The sequence below is a fragment of the Impatiens glandulifera genome, chromosome 2 (assembly GCF_907164915.1).
Source record: "Impatiens glandulifera chromosome 2, dImpGla2.1, whole genome shotgun sequence".
NCBI lineage: Eukaryota > Viridiplantae > Streptophyta > Magnoliopsida > Ericales > Balsaminaceae > Impatiens > Impatiens glandulifera.
In genome coordinates, this window is record NC_061863.1 from 60,019,241 (window position 1) to 60,042,523 (window position 23,283).

The 23,283-nt window shown below is 31.8% G+C and overlaps 2 protein-coding genes and 2 non-coding genes across 4 annotated transcripts; all 4 read left to right on the top strand.

The window, feature by feature from the left end:
• Positions 1–4,985: 4,985 nt before the first annotated feature.
• Positions 4,986–7,229, top strand: LOC124925422 (transmembrane 9 superfamily member 11). The gene has a single exon (XM_047465418.1). It carries the CDS (start codon positions 5,120–5,122, stop codon positions 7,091–7,093), a length of 1,974 nt encoding a protein of 657 aa, XP_047321374.1. The 5' UTR covers positions 4,986–5,119; the 3' UTR covers positions 7,094–7,229.
• Positions 7,230–7,849: 620 nt separating this feature from the next.
• Positions 7,850–13,030, top strand: LOC124927785 (autophagy protein 5). The gene is made up of 8 exons (XM_047468260.1): positions 7,850–8,174; positions 8,254–8,378; positions 8,780–8,846; positions 9,575–9,664; positions 11,316–11,403; positions 11,489–11,632; positions 12,278–12,409; positions 12,568–13,030. The coding sequence occupies exons 1-8, from the start codon at positions 7,863–7,865 to the stop codon at positions 12,882–12,884; spliced, it is 1,275 nt and encodes a 424-aa protein (XP_047324216.1). The 5' UTR covers positions 7,850–7,862; the 3' UTR covers positions 12,885–13,030.
• A 6,847-nt stretch (positions 13,031–19,877) lies between these two features.
• LOC124928346 lies at positions 19,878–19,976 on the top strand. The gene has a single exon (XR_007098546.1). It is a non-coding gene; the product is annotated as a small nucleolar RNA Z103 (small nucleolar RNA).
• A 54-nt stretch (positions 19,977–20,030) lies between these two features.
• On the top strand, positions 20,031–20,111 carry LOC124928349. Its single transcript, XR_007098549.1, has one exon. It is a non-coding gene; the product is annotated as a small nucleolar RNA Z159/U59 (small nucleolar RNA).
• The last annotated feature ends 3,172 nt before the right edge of the window (positions 20,112–23,283 follow it).

Below are 23,283 nucleotides of genomic sequence, written 5' to 3' on the forward strand. Positions count from 1 at the left end.
AATCCAACCAACTAGTATATTTATTACCGTCTATCCAACCGTAAATATATATTATATAAAGTTTTTAATATATTTATAAATATATAATATTATATTAAACCCTAATACACCTCATTTTTTTACTAGTTTTTCAGCCACCGCCCTCCTCCTAAACCCAGGAATAAACTCACAGACCGCTCTCCTCCATTTCATATTCTCAGTTCTTTCCTCTCTTTCTTATTTTTCCTGAAGATCTAATCTTTCATAAATCCTACGATCTTAAGCAATGTATATCTAATCCGATGAAAGATGAAGAAGAATCGTCTGCAATGTCTGTTTCATAAATCAAAAAATGCTGGAGAAGGTAAAATCGCACGATACGACTGATTTTTTCGAGTTTGACGAGTTAGTCGAGTTAACTTGCGATTTCATTACGATTTTCTTTCCATTCGAGTTTCTTCAACTCGTGACTCGATCTCTATAAGTTAACTCGTAAACTCGAACGAGTTCACGAGTTGACTCGCGATTTTGACAGCATTGGATACAGAGAATACGCGTCTTCCTCTTGATTTTAAATCTTCGTCTTCATTCGCTTCCCATTTTTTTTTCAAATTAAAATCGAATATTTTCCTCTATGTCTCTCTTACGTCATCGTCACCCTCCTCCGTTGCATCATCGTCGGCCTTCTCCGTCACGTCGGCGTCGCCCTCCTCCTCTTCTCGTGCTTCATATACCTAAACAAAAAGGAGTGTCGATTTAAGAAAGACTTAAACTTAAGAAGAAAGGAGAGACAATTGTAACGCGAGAATTTGATTAGAAAATCATATAAAATGTGTAAAAAAAAATAATTGATTTTAAATTTAAAAAAATACTTTTCAGAATCCACGGAGGTAGAGAATCATCGACTTCCTTTTAATTTCGAATCCTCGTATTCATTCGCTTCCCGTTTTTTCTTCAAATCAAAATCGAATATTTTCCTCTAGTCTTTCTTCCGTTGTCGACACCCACCTCATATTCTCGTGTTAACTATACCTAAGGAGAAATGAGAGTTGATTGAAGAAATACATATACCTAAGGAGAAAAGAGAGAAAATTGTACCGCGAGAATTTGATGAAAAATTCATATAAAATGTTTAAAAATTTGGTAGATATCACCCTAAATTTTTAGTTTTAAACATCATTATATATATTATCTCCGTGTACCGTGTACGTAGAGACTCACACATGCCATCTTACCCTTACCTTTGGTCTTCCCCATCAATCATAAATTCACATACGCATTTACGTAGGCCCATCAATCACAAATTTACGTAGGGACTCACACATGCCATCCACATCGACCACAAATTCACCCACTCATACCCACATGCACAATCATTTATAAATTCGCATAAATTGAGACTCGAACTCTGGTCTCTAATATAAAATGTGAACACTTTAACCATTATACCACTTGTGTTTTTAAAATTTTATTTAAAATTTTATGTATGTATAAATATTTAATCCTTGTTAATTAATAATAGATAAAATATATAATAAATAAAAGAAAATTAATTAATTAATTATATAAATAATAAATATGTGAATACTTTAACCATTAGACCACTTGTATTTTTTTGAATTGAATTAAAAATTTTATGTATGTATAAATATCTAATTCTTGTTAATTAATAATAAATAAAATATATAATGAATAAAAGAAAATTAATTAATTAATTATATAAATAATAAATATGCATAGAAGGATAATAGGAAGAAAAAAATATATTTATATAAAATTAATGATAAAATATATTATATATAGATTTTAGGGGAGAGAAACGCTTAATATTAATTTTTAAATAAATTAAAATATTTATAATTTTTATTTTATTAAAAAAATTATAAAAATAATGTCTAAGAAAATATGAAATATATATATAAATGAGGAAAAAAAATAAAAAAAAATAATTATTAGTGTTATAAAACGAAAATTAATTAGGAAATATATATTATGAATATGAGAGAGAAAAGAATATAAAAGTAAAATTTGTAATTTTATTTTAAGTTTAATAAATCATTTAAATCGTTATTATATATTATATATATAGTATTATTATGTGTATTATAAATATATATAGTATTAAATATAAGTTTATATAAAATTAATGAAGAAAAATAATATATATAATTATGAAAGAAAAATTAGTAAAATAAAATAAAAATTAATTAGAAAAGATAAATTAATAATTATGATATGAGAGATAAATTAGTAATTATGAATAGGTAATTATGACAAGAGAAAAAAACGGTTATAAAACATACTAAGCTTATGTGAGATATAGTGAGAGCGTGAATATCACCCTATATTTTATTTCTTAAGTATCAGTAGCATGTATCCCGTGCATTTGCACGAGTAATAATATAAATAATCGTGAAAAAAATATTACGGTAAAAAATTTATGGGCGGGTCAACCCACAATCTGACCCAAGTATTAATTTACTCTCACATATATACAAATTAACCACAGCTCTCGACCCGGCAATCCGGACACTTTAAAAATTAAGCATCATTTTATATATATATATATTAGTTAGTTAAAAAGTTGAACTTATATTGTTAAAATGTTACGCGTTTATCAAATTTTGGTTTTAATTTAAAATATAAAGTGTTATTAGCATAGTTGGTTAAAAAGTTGTACTTGTTTTGTTAGGTTGCAAGTTCGAACCATGCTTATAACATTTTTAATTTTTTATTTTTAACCGTTTTAAGTTTATGGGCGGGACAACCCACAATCCGACCCAAGTATCCATTTACTCTCACATATATCCAAATTAACCACAGCTCTCGACCCGACAATCCGGAAACTTTAAAAATTAAGCATCATTATATATATATAGATTAGATATATATAGATATCGAATAAAATTACTGAAAAGACTACTATCCAAACCTCTCAACTATATAACTAATTTATTTTTAAATGTCAACTTTTATTAAAATGAGCATTAACTATTTTTTTTTAAATGTCAACTTTTATTAAAATGAGTATAACAGACGTTCAAATGTTATAAAAAGAATAAAAAATAAAACAATAAATAAGAAAATAACGTAAGAATTTTAAGTGTTAATAGGATAAAAATTATCATCATGTTCAAGCCCCTCTTTTTCAGATTGAAACGAACACGTATAACATAAATCTTTTGAGACGTTCGTATTCATAATTTTTTCTTTCGAAAACTTTTATATTTTTTTTTCGAGATTGTCCACCACATGATGAGGGATTGATTTCCAGTTGTCCGCGATTTTGTTGCTAGAACTCTATTCAAATCATTTAACCAATAAGTCGACGACTTTTGTTGATATATCTCATTGAAATTGAAGGAGGTTTTACAATATAGCTCACAACGAATATGATCATTGAAATTTTCTTCACTATTAAAATAAATGTTGTATTTGTTAGTGATATAAAATCATTTCTTTTTCAGTTTATTAAATTTCAAGACTCCTTCATTGATAGCTTTTCAATCAAAAAACGAGATTTTTTTTATATAATTTTTTATTTCCACACATTTTCAAGGAAACCATGATGGAGTTCATTAGAGAGAAGAATGATAAATGTAACTAGTTTTAAAATCGGGAGAGTCAGTTAGAGTAAGTTGTCGTCAATCTCTAGGTCAATCGAAACGTTGGTAAAAACATCTATGAGGATATCCCGTCTCCCCTCCTCTTTGATGGAAAATCGTCTATTTAAAAGAATTCTTCAAACAATTTGATTAAATGTGAGAAGGAAATATTTTGTCACTTTAACATCCTTTGTATTAGAGATCTCAAAAAATTCCGATAAGAATTTGACAATTTTCCGCTGAGAGAAAAGGGTGAAGTTTCTCCCATGTTTTAGAGATACGCCCACATAGACTTCTAACCATAAACTTTCTCCCAGAAAGAGACATTTATATGTTATTTTGGAGTATGTACTTGGCGATGATTTTTTTTCCAGAGGCTTGTGTTTTCGTTGAGAAATCTTCACCACCATTTATAGAAGAGCAAAGTGTTGAAAAGAGAAAAGTCTTTAATTCTGAGTTTGTCGTCAACAACATTAAATTTCGTTGTTTCTGATTTCACCAGATCAGTAATTTTAGATGTTGACATTGTAAATGTTGAGATTGTGGAGAAGGAGTTAAGTATATAACTAATTAATGTTGTGAAACTTTGAAACTTTGAAAATCAGTTTGATTTAGGTTTATTTGGATTATATTTAAATAAATTATCATTTCACATCAATTTAATATTTATCAATAACAATATTTATTGTTTTTGTACATTTTAAATATAAAAAGTATTTTATTAATTTAATTTTTTATAAAATAATTTATTTATTTAATTTTATTTTAAATTTATAAAGTTAACCTAAATTTCACTTCAATTTCAAATATTTTAAATGAGAATTAAATTTTTGATAATCTCTAAAATATTTATTCTTATTTTGTATTTTTTTTTATTAAGGATCAATTATATATAATGAAAATAAATAATATTAATTTAAAATAAATAATATTTTAATTAATAAATTAAGAAAAAGAAAAAAAGTGTGAAGTAATCAAATAATTTTTTTTATAATATTATATTTTAAAAGTATTTACTTTTACAGCATTATAATTTGTTTTACAAGAGATTATTATTATTATTACTTTGCCAATAAGCAAACATAGAGAAGACCTAAATGAGAAGGGAAAGGTCTATTAATCACGTTTTGCCGACAAACTAAGGCGTTAGTATAACATTTCTGAAACTATAACTTCTCAGATCTCAACATTTTAGCGCAGATCTCAACCGCGTTTCGCTTCTTTACGCTTCCTCTCATCAACAAACCGCGGATCTCAACCACGTTTTCACGTTTCATCGATCGATCGCGAGGTCAGTAAGTAGATCTGTCCATGATTCATTTCATTAATGTTTTTTCTATAATCCATACATACATTCTGCTTCGTCTTTAATTTCAATCTCATTTCGTTACTCTAAGCGCTAGATATATAACATCTTGTGTTCATGCTAAAATACAGAATATCATGATATAAGAGCTGAGTGATCTCTGTCTGTATATTTCTCCGATCTGGATCGTTGTACATCTAGGTCTGATAGAACTTAACTACAAAGTCAAATGGACTTCTTTGATAAAATGAAGATATGGGTTCTATTTACCTGCTTGATATCATGCGTATGCAACGGATTTTACCTTCCTGGTAGCTATCCACACAAATATGCAATTGGAGATGCGTTATCGGTCAAGGTGAATTCATTGACTTCAATTGATACTGAACTTCCCTACAGCTACTATAGTTTACCCTTCTGTAAGCCTCCGGAGGGTGTCAAGGACAGTGCTGAAAACCTTGGTGAGCTACTCATGGGAGATAGAATTGAGAATTCTCCATATAGGTTTAAGATGTTCACCAATGAGACAGAGATATTCCTCTGCAAGACGGATGCCTTGTCTGGAGATGATTTTAAGATCTTAGCAAAGAGGATTGACGATATGTATCAGGTAAACTTGAATCTTGATAACTTGCCTGCTATTCGTTACACTCAGAAAGATGGATATTTGCTAAGATGGACTGGCTACCCTGTGGGAATAAAGGTTCAGGATGTCTATTATCTCTTTAACCACTTGAAATTTACAGTTCTTGTTCATAAGTATGAGGAGACCAATGTTGCTAGTGTAATGGGGACTGGGGATGTGCCTGAGGTGATCCCAACCTTTAAGAAATCTGAGCCTGAGATTCCGGGGTATATGGTAGTCGGATTCGAGGTGGTTGCTTGCAGTGTACAACACAATGTTGAATCTGTCAAGAACTCGAAAATGTATGAGAAATACACTACTCCGATCAAATGCGACCCCACCACGGTTGCGATGTCTGTGAAAGAAGGCCAGCCGTTGGTCTTTAGTTATGAAGTGGCGTTTGTGGAGAGCGACATCAAGTGGCCGTCGAGATGGGATGCTTACTTGAAAATGGAAGGAGCCAAAGTGCATTGGTTCTCAATTCTGAATTCACTTATGGTAATCACTTTCTTGGCCGGTATTGTCCTTGTGATCTTCTTGAGGACAGTGAGACGGGATCTGACTCGTTATGAGGAGCTGGACAAGGAGGCTCAAGCCCAGATGAACGAGGAGCTCTCCGGATGGAAACTCGTGGTTGGAGATGTCTTCCGCACCCCTGCTAATCCGTCCCTTCTTTGCATGATGGTTGGCGACGGTGTTCAGATTCTCGGAATGGGGGTGGTAACCATAATGTTTGCTGCCCTAGGGTTTATGTCGCCGGCCTCCCGTGGTCAGCTGCTAACTGGTATGGTTTTCTTCTACATGATTCTAGGAATAGCGGCTGGTTATGTGTCTGTTCGTCTTTGGGCAACTCTTAAATCCGGCGATAAGAGTGGATGGATTTCGGTTTCGTGGAAGGTTGCTTGTTTCTTCCCTAGTATTGCTTTTCTAATTCTCACAGTATTGAACTTCTTGTTATGGGGTAGTCATAGCACAGGAGCCATTCCTTTTTCCCTTTTTGTTATTCTCATCTTGCTATGGTTCTGCATATCGGTCCCACTAACTTTGGTTGGTGGGTATTTTGGGGCGAAAGCGAGTCATATTGAGTACCCGGTTCGAACCAATCAGATCCCGAGAGAAATCCCTGCTCAGAAGTACCCGTCCTGGCTGTTGGTTCTTGGCGCAGGTACTTTACCGTTTGGGACTCTCTTTATCGAGCTGTTCTTCATCATGTCGAGCCTGTGGATGGGACGTGTTTATTACGTGTTTGGGTTTCTGTTGATCGTGATGATCCTTCTTGTGGTGGTTTGTGCGGAGGTTTCGCTTGTGCTGACTTATATGCATTTATGTGTGGAGGACTGGAAATGGTGGTGGAAGTCTTTCTTTGCATCTGGGTCTGTGGCGTTATATATTTTCCTATATTCGGTGAACTATCTAGTGTTTGATCTGAAGAGTTTGAGTGGTCCGGTCTCTGCAACTCTATACCTTGGATATTCCCTTTTCATGGTTTTAGCGATTATGTTGGCTACTGGGACTGTTGGGTTCCTTTCATCGTTCTGGTTCGTGCATTACTTGTTCTCGTCGGTGAAGTTGGATTAAGCAGTTGTCTTGCGTTTTTTGCCCCTGCCATTGATGGATGATCAAATAGGTTGTTTCGCACTCAAGTCTTCTTCAACAGTTTTTATCATTTGTAGGATAATTGTTTGTTCTGTTAATAAGACTTATGTGTTCTCTAGCTTTGCTTGATTGTCTAAGATTCAAAAGCAAAATATATTATATATCAGACATGAGACTAAGCCTTATACTTGGATTATTTGAAAGTGGTTTATTTATTTTTAGTTTGTTTTTTAAGTTTAACAACCATATTTGCTCAGCCTTTTGTTCCTTTAACATTTTTTTTTTAATGAAACATCAAATATATTTTATTTTGGAAATTATTTGTTTTATTTTGATCATTTTTTTATTGTAACTTGTCACTATGTTATTTTGATAAATTTACAAATAAGTTTTAATTCCAACACAATTGAATGTTTCATATTATATACAATGATAAATTTGGACTTATCCCATTTTCATCCTAATCAAGAAACTATTAATATGTTTTTGAAATAAAAGAGTCTATATTAGATACAAAAGTGCCATAAGAAATAAAATGTTCATTAACCACAAAATTAAAACTAATAATAATAATAAAACGCTGTTATTAAGTTCCTAATGAAGATATTGATAATGTCAACTCGCATAATAAATGCCAACACTTAAAAAAATGTCATTAATTAATTAAGAGTATATATCGTGTCAAAGTGTCAGATTTAGCGGTCTCTTAAAAAGATTAAATAAATAAATGAGATAAATCTGAAACGTTTGAATGAGATCCGGATCCGGATCCGGGCCAAGAAAATCGGACGCGAGCAAGCAAGCAAGCAAGAATCTCATCTCTGGAAGTTTCGAGCTTCAGAAACTGGGAGCAATTGAAAACAACCCGATCGATCTTCTGCAATTGGAAGAAAGACGAGATCTTGTAGAGGAGTGTAGTATATTCCATTCTATCATCTCTAGAGAACAGGAGATGGAGAAAGCAACAGAAACCCAGAAATTCATATGGGAAGGAGCTATTCCTTTACAGATTCATCTTCACGATTCTGATGTCACCACCACGCCTCCTCCTTCCCCCGCTCTGGTACAGTACTTGGAATTGTATTCTATTCACCGCCTAAACTACGGAATATTGTTGATGATGGCTTGTCTCGTTCTTTCAGATTCTAGCTCCTCGGATTGGCTACCTGCCTTTGTTAGTTCCGCAGATCAGACCTTTTTTCAGTGACGCACTTCCTCCTGGTGCAGATACTGTATGGTTTGACTACAAGGGATTGCCGTTGAAGTGGTTTGTGAAATATTTCTCTTTTACTTCTATTAACTTGTACCTTTGCAATAATATTTCTCCTTTGCCTACTCAGTATGGTATGATCAGGGGACGTTTCATAATTTATGCACCTGGCTAACGAAATGGATTTTAGGGCATTTGATAGAATCTTCCTTTTCTGGATGATTCATTTAATTTAATTCCATATGAAGTTTAAGTGGCAGTACCAAAACAATCAACTCACTTGTTGCTGATCCTGGCAAAATCAGTTTCATAGCTTCTACTCTATTTGATTCATTATTGGGTCCATGATAATTCATATATGTTGTTAATGCTGCTTATGCATTTAGTTGTGACACTCATGCATTGAAGACTCATGTGTGTTCTTCAATTGTCGTCTGATTTCAGTAATGTTTTGCCAGGTATATACCAACGGGAGTTCTATTTGATCTTCTTTGTGGTGAACCTGAAAGGCCATGGAATCTTACGGTAATCTTCATTGGGAGTACTGAATGTTTGAATACTGAATTTTAAGTGTCGAATTATGGAATTAGTAAGTGTGGTGAAAATAAGTGCTAAATAAACCTAATGAAAATATCTTAATTTTAAGTACTTGAATTGTGAAACTAATGTCTGGGAACGTTGTAAAGACTTTTTTACCCTAATAATGACGCAATTTAATTAATTTTTAGGGGTTAAAGTTATCTTTTGTATCCTCATCTTATTTTATCGAGTTAATCATTCATAGCACAATGAATTAAGTTAGGTGTCAAATGAATTAAACTCATTTGATAATTGTTATCTAAAACAACTTGATTATTTAGATTTGTTAAGAGCATTTAAAAGACAACTTTAACTCTGAAAATTAACCAACTGACTACTTATTGCTAGGCAAAATTGCACTGTATCTGCATTGGCTGCTATAACCTGGTTGCAAATTTATGTCATATTTGCAGAGGAGAAGCCTTCAACTTTTATTTGCTTGAAAATCTGGGTTCTTTGGTCCAAGCTCTACAATTACAAACTGTTTGAGTTTTGCACACCCAAGAAAACATGTATTCATATCTATGTGTTATACAAGATCATGTAAATAGTTGGTAGTATTTAGGGAAGCTAGAACACTACCATCCAGTTATTCTTGTTTTGGTTAATTAATCATGTTAAACTATTTAATTGGATATTTTCATGACTCTGCCAGAACTTTCTTTTTTTTATAGGTACATTTTAGAGGATATCCAGGAAATATTTTGACGCCTTGTGAAGATGAAGAAAGTGTGAAATGGAGCTTTATTAATTCACTGAAAGAGGTTAGGTATACATGTTAACACTCCTTTAGTGACTCTCCTATATGATAATAGATCCCCTTACCTACTGACTCAACTAATATGTACACCTGGGGAAGCATGATGTGCTGCCTTATTAAGACTATTTTTTCAAAAATTTAATGGATAGAAAATCTAAATAATTCTCATCATACTCTTGTATTGGGATATTGATATCCATTTTTTTCCTTTTAATCTATGAGCTTGTATGGCCGCTGAAATAAACTTATCAACTAAGCTGGCCAAGCTTATAGAATAACCCCATTGGGGTCTGTGGTACGTAAATATATGAGGTTGGTTGGCTCATAGTCATGGTTTTAGTTCACTTATTCACCCTGTGACATCATTGAAAGTATCTTTATGTAGTTAGTATCCTTGCGACTTTATCTACCTATGGTTTACCATGCATCTAAACCCTTATTTCTGTTTATTTGCCTTGACTTAGCAAGATTAATGAGAAATAAGAAAGTAGCCATAGTTAAGGATGATTTAAGCTGGGTCATGACTCATGACTTTGGGGGCGGTCATGCTAGCCACCCCCGGGAATAAAATCTGGGTCACAAAAAAAACAGAAAAAGGATGATGTAAGTGGTTGGGGGTAAGTTTTGTTATTTGAACAAAAAAATCATCCAAATATATTCTGATGGTTGGAGAAAAAAAAAATTGTTTAAATATTTGATTATGTTACACTTCTTACTTTTAGTGTTAGATTTTATAATACAGAGTGTAACAGATTACTACATTGGTTCATTTTGTTGGGTTGGAGGGATGGATATGCGTAAGTGATTATCCATTGGATTTTAACAAATTAAAATGATTCAATATTATTGTACTTTGAATGACTTGTTTATACTCCTAGTTGTAGCCTTAAATACTAAATGCAATAGTATCAGTTATTATTATTTATATGATGGAATAAAATTATGATATATAAAGATAACATAGATAAAAGTATATTAAGACTCAAATAATACCATTTTAAGTAGCATTAGATCACTTAAGTTATAGCTAATTTGTGTGTTTTAAACACATATTTAAACCATGAAAATACAGTTAGATCTCTTAAGTTATAGCTAACTGTGCAGTTTGAAAGGTCTGTTCTTTCCTTTTTGAGTTCGAATAAGTTTTATTTTAGTGGATTTAGCTATTTGAGCAAAAAGAATCACAAGCTGCAAATTAAATTCAAAACTCTTCTCATCTCTTTTTGGTCTTTATGTATTTTCAATTTGTTTAATGTATGACTAATACTTATTTTGGACCCTGAAGTTGTCAAAATATCCCTAATAAGGCGGTTATTTTATGACAAGTCTCAAATAAACCCTATACTTAAAAACATCAAAAATCTTATTTAATGGAAACTTAATAATGTTGTTATTAATTTAAACATTAGACAGAAAACAAATGCTGTGCTTATGTGGTAATCATGTAGTTGTGCCAATCTTGTCAAAACAAACAAACCTGCCCTACCCCAAACCCACCCTACTGAACCTGGGTCGAACTCATTTCCCTAGAAAATTGCCAAAAAAATCCCCCAATACCTCAGGTAAAAAAATATAGAATTCAGAAGTGTAAGCATTTGTTATCAAAATATATAGTTATGGGTTAAGGAGTGTCTTACAATCTGAACCATTCTCAGGCAGCATATATAGTCAATGGGAACTGCAAGAATATAATGAACATGTCTCAGTCTGATCAAGTTGACCTATGGCGGTCTGTTGTGAACGGTATAATCTTGAAACGATGTTTGTCTTTATTGTTGTTTGTGATATCACTCTGCATGTCTTAAATTGGTATGATTTATGTTAGCAGGGAACTTGGAAGCTTTCCTCAGAGTTTCTTCTAAACTTAAACTTGGTACTGCTGGAGATGACTTTTTATTGAAACCAGATTCAGTTCCAGCAAAACCCGGTCAAAATTCTGCTGAAGCGGATAATTCTGGTTCTGTTAAAACAGGTGAGCACAGTGTCAAAAGTAATCTGTGTTCAGGAACAGTCTTAATCTGACTCAAAATTATATTATTAGGTTAGACCCCCCCAAAAATTCTTTGGATGGATAATAAGTGACGATATGAATGCTTTAAAGAAGACATGAAAATTTAGCCACATGCTATATAACTACAGCATTTGTTCCTTGAATTATCTAAAAACATTTTTTTTTCCCAAAAAGTGTTGGTTATGTAAAATGTGGTTTATTTGGGTCATATGACCTTATTTAATATTTTTAACTTTATCATGACTAAAGTAAGGCGTTGTTTGGTCTGGATTTTTATTTGAATAAGCAAGTGGTTATTTTCAAATGATCTAGATTATAAAAAGCATGTTATATTTGGGGTTATTCGAGTACAAATACATTAGGGTATGTATAATGGATATATATTTTTTTATAAAGGGTATTTTGGTTGATGATTTGAATAATGTGATTGTCAAGTTGTAGATTGTTGATTAGATAGTAGGTTATTTTGAGTTAATCTAAAATAACCCACGTCAATCAAGGGAGTATTTTGTATTTTGGTGTTGATTTGAATGACTAGTCACATCAAACAAGCCCTAAATGATAAGTACATTAATATTTGTCGTCTGTTGTTTGAGTTGTTATCAGGGAGAATCCCAGTTAGGTTGTATGTTTTTAATGCCCCTGAGGATTTCAAAAACATGGAAGATGCTCCATCTCTCGACAGTTGGGATAGCCTGTCTTACATAAATCGACCAGTTGAGTTTCGAGGAGTTGATGGTAAGCTGGTGGTATACTGCACAATGATTTTGTTTTAAGTGCAAATTTTATTAATGCATTTGAATTGTCCGACATCAATTGCAGTTTTCATTTCCATGTTGCAAGTTAAAGTTTATATATTTGACAATCTCATTACTTATATGAACTTTTTAACGCAGGAAAATACTTAACTTTACTGGACGCGGTAAAAACTCTTCTTCCGGAATATTTTTCTCCAAAATCAATTGCCAACGATGATGTACCTGGATCAGAAGAATTGAGCAGCGCTGAGGCAATACAAGAGGCTGGAGAAACTTCATTTGAGAAGATAGAATCTTGCATTTTTTCTGATATTGCTGAAATCAAGCTTCTTCGGATTCAAGGAATTGAACCCAAACCGGAGACCCCTTTTGCCTGGGTGGCAAACAACTTGAAGAACCCAGAACACTTCCTCCATATTTGCGTGTACATCAGAGTACCCGAGAATCCGTTATAGTTTAGTTAACACGATTTCACATTTGGCATCATTAGACTTCATTTCTCATCATTATTTTAAAATATGTTTGACCTTCCTGTATATACAAAACTGTAAAAAGTAGATACAGAGTTCAGTCATTATTTTCTTCAAATATTATTTATCCCCTGAAAGAGCTGCAATTGTTTACATAATGATCTCTAGATAGTCATATCCCAACACCAACCTTCACCTCCATACCCTTTATCGTGTTTCTAATATTGTGTGTCCTTTCAGGAGGGGGACCCTATGCAAAATTCCAATTTATCTATAATCATCCCTTTAGAATGTTAATCTCTTCCATTGATAGATATTATGTTGGGTGTGAATGCGATTGAAGTTTGGCTCAGTCTTCTTGTTTATCGATTCCGTTGCACCACTATCTCACACAAAGGAGGCAACCCTCTCACTAGCATCCAAACACCACAAAGGAATTTGACCTCTGCCTCCCACCAAGAGAGTAGTATCTATTTATATTATTAGGTCAAGCCCAATAAGCGGGTTACTAGAGATTGGGCCACAATGTTGGGCCAACCAATACCCAACAATCTCCACCTTTGGCCCAAAACAGTGCAAAACATAATCACAGAATCGCAAGACACATCATCGCCAATTTATTACCACCGAGGCAACAAAGAGAATACCCAAGGTAAACTCGTATCACAAAGACCAGGGGCAAAGGCACAAAGCATGCGGAAATCACAAAGATCAGACGCAAGAGCACAAAGCATGGGAAAATCACAAAGATCTAATGCAAGAGCACAAAGCATGCGAAAATCACAAAGATTAAACGCAAGAACACAAAGCATGCAAAATTCACAAAGATCAAACGCAAGAGCACAAAGATCTAACGCAAGAGCACAAAGCATGAGAAAATCACAAAGATCAAATGCAAGAGCACAAAGCATGCGAAAATCACAAAGATCAAACGCAAGAGCACAAAGATCTAACGCAAGAGCACAAAGAATGAGAAAATCACAAAGATCAAATGCAAGAGCACAAAGCATGCGAAAATCACAAAGATCAAACGCAAGAGCACAAAGCATGGGAAAATCACAAAGATTGAAGGCAAGATCACAAAGCATGCTAAAATCACAAAGATCAAACGCAAGAGCACAAAGATCTAACGCAAGAGCACAAAGCATGAGAAAATCACAAAGATCAAATGCAAGAGCACAAAGCATGCGAAAATCACAAAGATCAAACGAAGAGCACAAAGCATGAGAAAATCACAAAGATCTAACGCAAGAGCACAAAGAATGCGAAAATCACAAAGATTAAACGAAAGAGCACAAAGCATGGAAAAATCACAAAGATTGAAGGCAAGATCACAAAGCATGCCATTCCCATAAAAGACGAACCTCAAAGAGTTTTCCCTAAGTCAAAATTTAAAATCCGTTGACACGAAATAAATTTTTCAACAGGTAGACACTTAGTACCCATATCAGCAGGATTAAATTCTGAAGGAATTTTCTCTAACTTAACAATGCCCTTTTCAACAATATCCCGAATGTAATGAAACCTAACATCAATATGTTTAGTTCTATCATGAAAAACAGGATTTTTACATAGTTGAATAGCAGATTGACTATCAGAAAACACAACCACATTTTTGTCAAGAAAACCAATTTCATACAAAACAGCCCTAAGCCAAATTGCTTCCTTAAAGGCTTCAGTGGCAGCTACATACTCAGTGGCAGCTACATACTCAGATTTTGTAGTAGATAAAGCAACAATGGGTTGAAGTTGAGACTTCCAACTTATGCAAGAGTCACACAAAGTAAACACATAGGAAGTAGTAGACTTTCTATTATCCCTATCATTAGCATAATTGGAATCTACATAACCAACCAACTTTGTACCTACAGAACACTTAGAGAAAGTCAAGCCAACATCAACAGTGGTTTTTAGATATCTCAAAAGCCATTTCAAAGCATTCCAATGAGGAATACCAGGGTTAGACATAAATCTACTCAAGCAACTAACTGTATATGCAATATCAGGCCTAGTACTAACCATGAGATACATAACAGACCCTATTGTATTGGAATAAGGCACATTCTTCATTTCAGTTATTTCAGTTTCAGTCTTAGGAGACTGATCCTTACTTAACACAAAGTGGGAAACAAGAGGCACATTCACAGATTTAGCATCAGACATAGAAAATTTACTCAAAATTTTAGCAACATATGCACTTTGATTCAACACAAGAGAAAATTTTGTTCTATCTCTAATGATATTCATGCCCAAAATCTTCTTAGCATCACCTAAGTCTTTCATGTCAAAATTTTCACAAAACGATTTTTGCACATGCATAACAGACTTCAGACATGGGCTAACAATCAACATGTCATCCACATACAATAAAAGAAATACAGGCACAGAGTCTATATTCTTGAAGTAAAGACAATGATCAAAAGAACTTCTTTTAAACATCAAAGATTGCATGCACTTATCAAACTTGATATTCCATTGCCTAGGAGATTGTTTTAAACCATACAAGGCTTTTTTTAACAAACAAACATGATCAGGCAACTGGGGGTCAACAAACCCCTCGGGTTGATGCATATAAATATTCTTATCAAGTTCACCATGTAAGAAAGCAGTAGTAACATCCATTTGCTTCAATTCCCAATCAAAGTGAGCAACTAAAGCAAGCATAATTCTAACAGTAGTGAATTTGACAACAGGAGCGAAAATTTCAGCATAATCTATTCCCTCCTTTTGAGTAAATCCCTTGGCTACTAACCTAGCCTTGAATCTAACTTTTTCAGACTCTTGTTTCACCTTATACAACCACTTGCAATCCACTAAGGAGCAATTATGAGGTTTAGGAACAAGTTTCCAAGTATCATTGATTCTTAGGGAATTCATCTCATTATTCATAGCAACAATCCATTCAGTAGAAAACTTAGACCTCAAAGCTTCTTTGTAAGAGTTAGGCTCATTACAGTCTAGGGATTCAAACATGTTAAAAGCAAATTCAGACATATTGCAATCATTCAAATTATCATCCCTAAATCTAGAAGGCATTATAACAGTTCTTCTACTTCTATCCCTAGCAAGTTGATAGTCATGCAAATCATCAGACAAATCATTTGAATCAGACAAAACATTTGAATCATGCAAATCATCAATATCATGCACATTATCATGCTCCACCTCATTTGGAGCATTCACATCATGTTCAACAGGTTGATCAAAAGCTACAGGCACATGCTCCACCTTATTATGAGCATCATTAACAGGAGTGGGGAACATAGACAATCAAGGAAAATCATTCTCATTAAAGACAACATCTCTACTTATCACAATCCTAAGCCCAGGTTCACTCCTATCCCAAAGCCTATAACCTTTTACCCCTTCAGGATAGCCTAAGAACACACATTTCTTGGACCTAGGCTCCAACTTGTCAACTTTCTGATGCACATAACCAACACAACCAAAAACTTTCAAGTTGCTCAAATCAAGAGGTTTACCTGAAAACACAGATTCAGGACATTTCCCTCCTAAGGGAACACTAGGGGATCTATTTATTAAATAAGCAGCAGTATGCAAAGCATCCCCCCAAAACTTCTTAGACAAACCAGATGACGCTAACATAGCTCTCACCCTCTCTAGAAGTGTCCTGTTCATCCTCTCAGCAACACCATTCTGCTGTGGTGTGTACGGTACAGACCTATGTCTTTTAATACCCCAGGTAACACATAAATCATTCATCTGCTTATTACAGAATTCAAGACCATTATCTGTTCTAAGAGTTTTGATTCTCTTACCTGTTTGATTCTCAATCAAGATCTTCCACTCTTTAAACTTTTCAAAAACATCAGACTTATGTTTTAAAAGTAACACCCAAAATTTCCTAGAATAATCATCAATGATGGACAGAAAATATTGGTTCCCTCCATGTGTAACAACACTAGAAGGACCCCACACATCAGCATGTAAATATTCAAGGATATCAGTACACTTAGACACATTTGGGTAAGAGGAGATGGGAAAACTCACCTTATGTTGTTTTCCTAGCACACATGATTCACAGAAGGGGATGGGGGACAATTTATCACTACCAAAGTGACCACCTTTATGCAAAATTTCTAGACCTTTGTTACTCATGTGACCTAATCTATTATGCCAAAGAACAGATTTATCACCAATCACAGAGTTCACAGAGCCACAAGCAGTCTCAGCATGACACACATACAGATTGTTCATCTTTTTAGCAGTAAAGATAACAAGAGACCCACGTAAAATTTTCATAACACCTTTCCCCCACTTTCCCTCCAAACCATCATTCTCAAGAGATGCACAAGACAGCAAATTATAACGCAAATCAGGAACATGCCTCACATTCTTCAAAGTAAACACAGAGCCACAAGAGAACCTTAGGCATACATCACCTATTCCTAACACTTTGCAATTTTTCGAATTTGCCATATACACAAAACCATGTTCAATCTCTTTATAGTTGGAAAACAGATCTCTAAATGGAGTCACATGAAAAGTACAACCAGAGTCAACTAGCCAATCAGATTTGCACAAAGAATCAGATAACACAGAGTTTAAGCTAGCATAATCACATAGATTATTAATCATAAAAATATCACTCATATTGCCCTCACAAATAGCCACATTAGCATTTTCCACATGCTGATTTCTCTTAGGCTTAGGACAGTCCTTGATAAAATGACCAGACTCATGACAATTATAATACTTTTGGGTACTAGACCTACCCTGAGATCTACCCCTCACATGCATGACTTCCCTAAAATCAGTTTTTCCGTCAAACGGAACCATACCATATTGATTAACACCAGACATGCTATCAAACAAATTAAAAGCAATTAACAATCAATTGGCAGAATTTAATAGGAGGGTTCAAGCTATGATACCTTGCGAAACTTAAAGAAAGTTTCGACTTACCCACCCCGCTCGGGGATTTGCTGCTTCGTCTTCTCAGCAGCGGCACGGTAGCGGCACGACAGCGGCACGATAGCGGCACGGAAGCGGCACGGTAGCGGCACGACAGCGGCACGGCGGCGGCTTTGATTCTCAACGGTCGCGACAAACGCGACATCGACAACGGTTGAACAAGACAACAACGACTTGTTATCCAGAGGCGGCAGCGACAAGAGGATTAAAGAAGGAACAGAGGACAGATCTGCGCTTACTGGTGAAGATAACTTATATCCTCCAACCCAATCTCAAACTTCAATTACAAACCATAAACCCTAGCTCTGATACCACTGTTGGGTGTGAATGCGATTGAAGTTTGGCTCAGTCTTCTTGTTTATCGATTCTGTTGCACCACTATCTCACACAAAGGAGGCAACCCTCTCACTAACATCCAAACACCACAAAGGAATTTGACCTCTGCCTTCCACCAAGAGAGTAGTATCTATTTATATTATTAGGTCAAGCCCAATAAGCGGGTTACTAGAGATTGGGCCACAATGTTGGGCCAACCAATACCCAACATATTACATTACATACTCCCACAAATCAATGATCCTTTAATATTCCTCAAAAGATAACACACTATTATTCCAACTTTTAGAATGGAAAGTATAATGCTTCAGTAATTCTATCCCAAAGAGATTATTATAATGAATGAGCCTATAAACATGGTTTTTATTTTTTCAAAAATGCTTGATTTTGGTATCAAAAGTTGTAAAAACTCATACTCCAATCATTCTTATGAAGTTCCATTCTTGCAGCATTGGCTTGCTAGCAAATTATTTTGGGAATCTAAAGGTGGTTAACATGATGGAAGGAAATAACTGAAATATTAGGTTGTTCAATTGTAATTGTTATATTCTATCTATTTAAGAGATTGAAATGTCGAAGAAGGAACGTACGACCGAGAGTCATCCGACAGTTATATAGTTATATGTTATTAGAAAAGATAACAATTCCCTTGAGAGAGTTTTGACATAGTGAAAAGATACACCGATATTTTTATCTTAAAAATAAGTAATGGCCGATCAATTACTAATATATATGCGACTCAATAAGTTCTCGAATTTAAATGACATTTGGGCCTAAAACATATTTTAGTACGATAACTTTCTGACTCATTGACCAAAATATTGTGTTTAATTTTTCAAGCCTTAGATTTCGATTTGGGCCAAAACCCTTCTACCTATATAACTTTTTTTTTTTTCTCAAATTAGGGTTCAATTTGTTTTCCTCATCATATAACAAATACATCCTCATGTCATATTTGTTTATTCTTTTTAGGTCATTCTTAAAATTGTTTATTTTTTCTGAATCTTATTTCATTTTCTTGTAAAATTAATACATTTTTATAAGGAAAAGTTAAAAATTTGTGAACATTATTTAAATTTGAAGGAAAAGTTTAAAAATTTGTAAACTTTATTTGAATTATGGTTGTGATTTCTATCATTTGATGTTTGCTTTATTATTATTTTTTTTAAATGATATATTAATATCTCTAATCATTTCTTACATAGATGCATGTTTTTATTATTTATTTAAATTTGAGGTGTTAGAGAATTATTAATAGTTAATAAATACTGTTTTCTAATAAGTTCTCAAATCACATCAATATAAAGTAAGGCTATGTAAGAAGGATAAAAATAAATTATAGCACACACTTTTTAAGGCCCGTAAAGAATGAATACGAGTCCAGTAAGCTCTCAAAACCCTAATCGCTCTCTTCTTTTAAACCTTTCTCTCGATTAGGGTTTTGAAACCAGCTGCGCGGCGGCTGTTCTCCACTCTTAAGTCTCTATATATAACAAACCCCCTTCCTGATTCAATCAAATCATCTTTCTCCGCTCTTCATTCTTTTTGGATCATCATCCATTGTTATGTTTTAAAGTTCTGTTCTTTATAGAATCTGTCTTCGATTGGCTTATCTAATGCGGTTGTCTCTTTCTTATATGAGTAGATTGCTTTTTTACAATATGCTTGTGTTCTTGATTTGATGCATAATAATAGAATAGAATAGAGATGGATGTGATGATGTTTTCCCCAGATGATCGAAACTGAAATTATCGAGCGCTCTTCTCATTTATTTGAGAAATCCAAGCCAGGAACCATCTGATCCATATACTTAGTTTTCTTAATCTTTTTATGTTTTAATTTTGAATATATTGGTCGGTGGTCTCTAATGATGTTAAAAACTTTCGTTCTCCTGAGAATATTAACCATGCTGATAAACATGGAGACCTGAACTGAAGAGAACATTATTATTATTATTATTATTATTATTATTCATGCTACCCACTTTAGCTAGCTTTGAATCTTTAATCTTCAGAATTGATGTTTATCTAATATTTATCATTAATTGTCATTTCCTAAACGCAAATATGCCAATTATAGGGTTCTGGCCAACTAATGTATCATGAATACAACCTTTGGATGCTTGTTATAGTTGTTTTTATTTGTAATAAATTTTAGAATTGTGACATGAGTCCATTTCAGAAATTTTTAGTAAAGCATGAAAGAATCAAAATAGTTGGATTGAGACCGGTATCTAACATAAACATGTGTTTTGAAATCATTATTACAATTTCATTCATTGAATGACCACATCAAGTACACACAAAATTAATATCTTGTTTTCAAATTTAATATATGATGGGGTGACAAAAGCCAAACCCATGATGTCTGTTAGGATCTATTAACTTTTATATCTCTTTTCTTAGTTTTCATATGTATATAATTACTTTATATATCACTCTCAAATATCTTTTTAAAATTTTAGTTAAAATATTCATGTGATTATTCAAATAATTCAAATGAATTTTTTTTATATCCCTCATCTGCATAGAAATCATATATCCTTCAATATTAATGAATTATCTTAAAACATGTTTAATAAATAGTATGACATAAATATATCTTATTATTTTTTTTTCAATATTCATTGTGGTTCACTTATGCTAAATTGGAGGTGCATTTAATTGGATGTTTTGTTTTTCTCTAATTCAAGAACTCAAATTTTTTTTTCTTATTTTTGAAATTTTTTATTGAAATTCCTCATTTTTGGATTTTTTTTTAATGAAATAATTATATCGTTCTTAATAATTATATCATTTTTGGGCTTTGATTTTATGGAAGTCTGTAATGTATTGAAGACTGATTTTAAAATTCATTAAACAAAATTAAAAAATCACATCTAATCATTTATTAATTATTTATTCTTTTGAGATTTTCTTTAATACTATAAGGTTGTTATTTGTATTATTTTTAATTACTAAAATATTTATTTTGTAATTTATAGTAGTATTTTTAAATTTACTGAAAATATAGTAGTATTTTATTATTTTTATTGATTAATTAAAAGATTTTATAATAATGTGATAAATATATATATATATATATATACAAAAAGTTTGAATATAGTATTTAAATGTTTATTACGATTTATTTATGTTCATATTTAAAGAAAAAAATAAATCTATTATTTTATTTTTAAGTTTGTTTTTTATATACTTTTTTTTGTTTGTTTAGTGTTTTTTTTATGTTTATTAACTAAGGTTTTATTTATTTAATGCATAATGTTTTTTATGTGTTATTTTTAATTATTTTTAAAAACAATATTATATTATTTTCATTAATAAATAAATAAAAATAAGGTAAATGATATATAAATATAAATTTATCATTTGATATTTGATGTATTCTTTTTGTAAATATATGTCTAAATTTATGATTTTAAAAAAGTATATATATATATATGTATAAATATATGATTTATTATTACACTATCATATATATATATATAAATTTATAATTATATAATATTAAAAAAAATAGTAAGATAAATTGAAAAGAAAAATATAATAAATAATGTAAATAGGAGAGAGAATAATTAAAACAAAATTATGATAGAGAAAAAATATTATAAGTTTAGCTGAATCCTATGCATCCTAAGTTTTTATTTTTTTATAATATAAACAAGTTATTACCACATGGCTTGTCTAACAAATGGAAAACAATAAAATTTAAAATGATTAAACCTTACGCAACTTGAAAATAAGAAAATAATTGGTGGGCAAAAATGGAAGTTAATGTTGAGAATTTTTTTAAAACTATGATGTTAACTACTCTGTATTAAATTTTATTTGAAAATATAATATATTTAAAAAAAATTAGTTAACCAAGCAAATCCTTCTAATCATTTGTTAATTAATAATAGTTAAGTAGTTAGATATCCTATATATCCTTTTAACCATTTGTTAAATAATAATAGTTAAGTATTTTTTTAATTATGTTATATGAAAATAGAATTCATGACTTATATATATACTCTTAATTTTCATATCTCCTCATCCCATCTTCTCTTAGTTAAAAATTAATTATGTACTAATTATAGTTTGTATTATTATATATATAACTTATTAAAAATAAAATATTTAAAGTATTCTCAAAGCAATAGACATTTATATATTTAGGTATATACTGTTTTGTACCGAATATTTTATTAAGATGCACTGTAACTATCACATATAAAAAATAAATACTTATTATATTGAGACATTAAACAAATACTACAATAAAATAATAAAATTTATAAAAAAAATACTTATTATACTGAGACATTAAACAAATATTACAATAATTAAATAAATATATATATATATATATAAATAATTAAAAGAAAGTATTAACTCGTTTCATTGCATTTTCTCTCTTAATTAAAAGAAATTTGTTTAACCTCCCTTATCAAGCATCAAACATTATACTATTATATATATATCAACCTTTGGACTATGCTTGTCAAATAGTTTTGAATACTATTTTAATTAATACAAACATTATATAAATCTTAACATATATATGACTTGAATCAGTTTGACAAATATAATAATGAATTAGATGACATGCTTGACACATTAAGAGTGAAATATTAATTAATCTCAAACAATAGAAAGCATGTACTTTAATTATTTTTTTGTAATTTTGTAACGTGATCAATGAGTTTTGAGAGCTTCCAAATCATATAAATAAGTGTACTCTTTCTCAAAAAAAAAAAATGATTGCATTGACTTAAACTTATTATTAATATTATGTGGAATTATAAAATTTGAATTCATTGTTGAGGGGGCAATTTAGTTCAAACATCTTATTATTGGATTGACATTTATAAATAAATAAAAATTTTATGTTAATAATTTAACATAATTTAATTATTGGATTTCAATTAATTGAGACTTTTATAATTTTAAAAATCCCTAAATTATGAAATTTTAAATAAGAGATTTAAAATCTCAATTTATTAAGGAGACTCAATTTGATAATTTAACCCTTAATAATTATGATAATGAGTAAAAACAATATTTTTTTAAGTATCATTTAAAAATAGTAATTACAAAGAACTGAGATAATTGACAAGAATGATAAATTAATA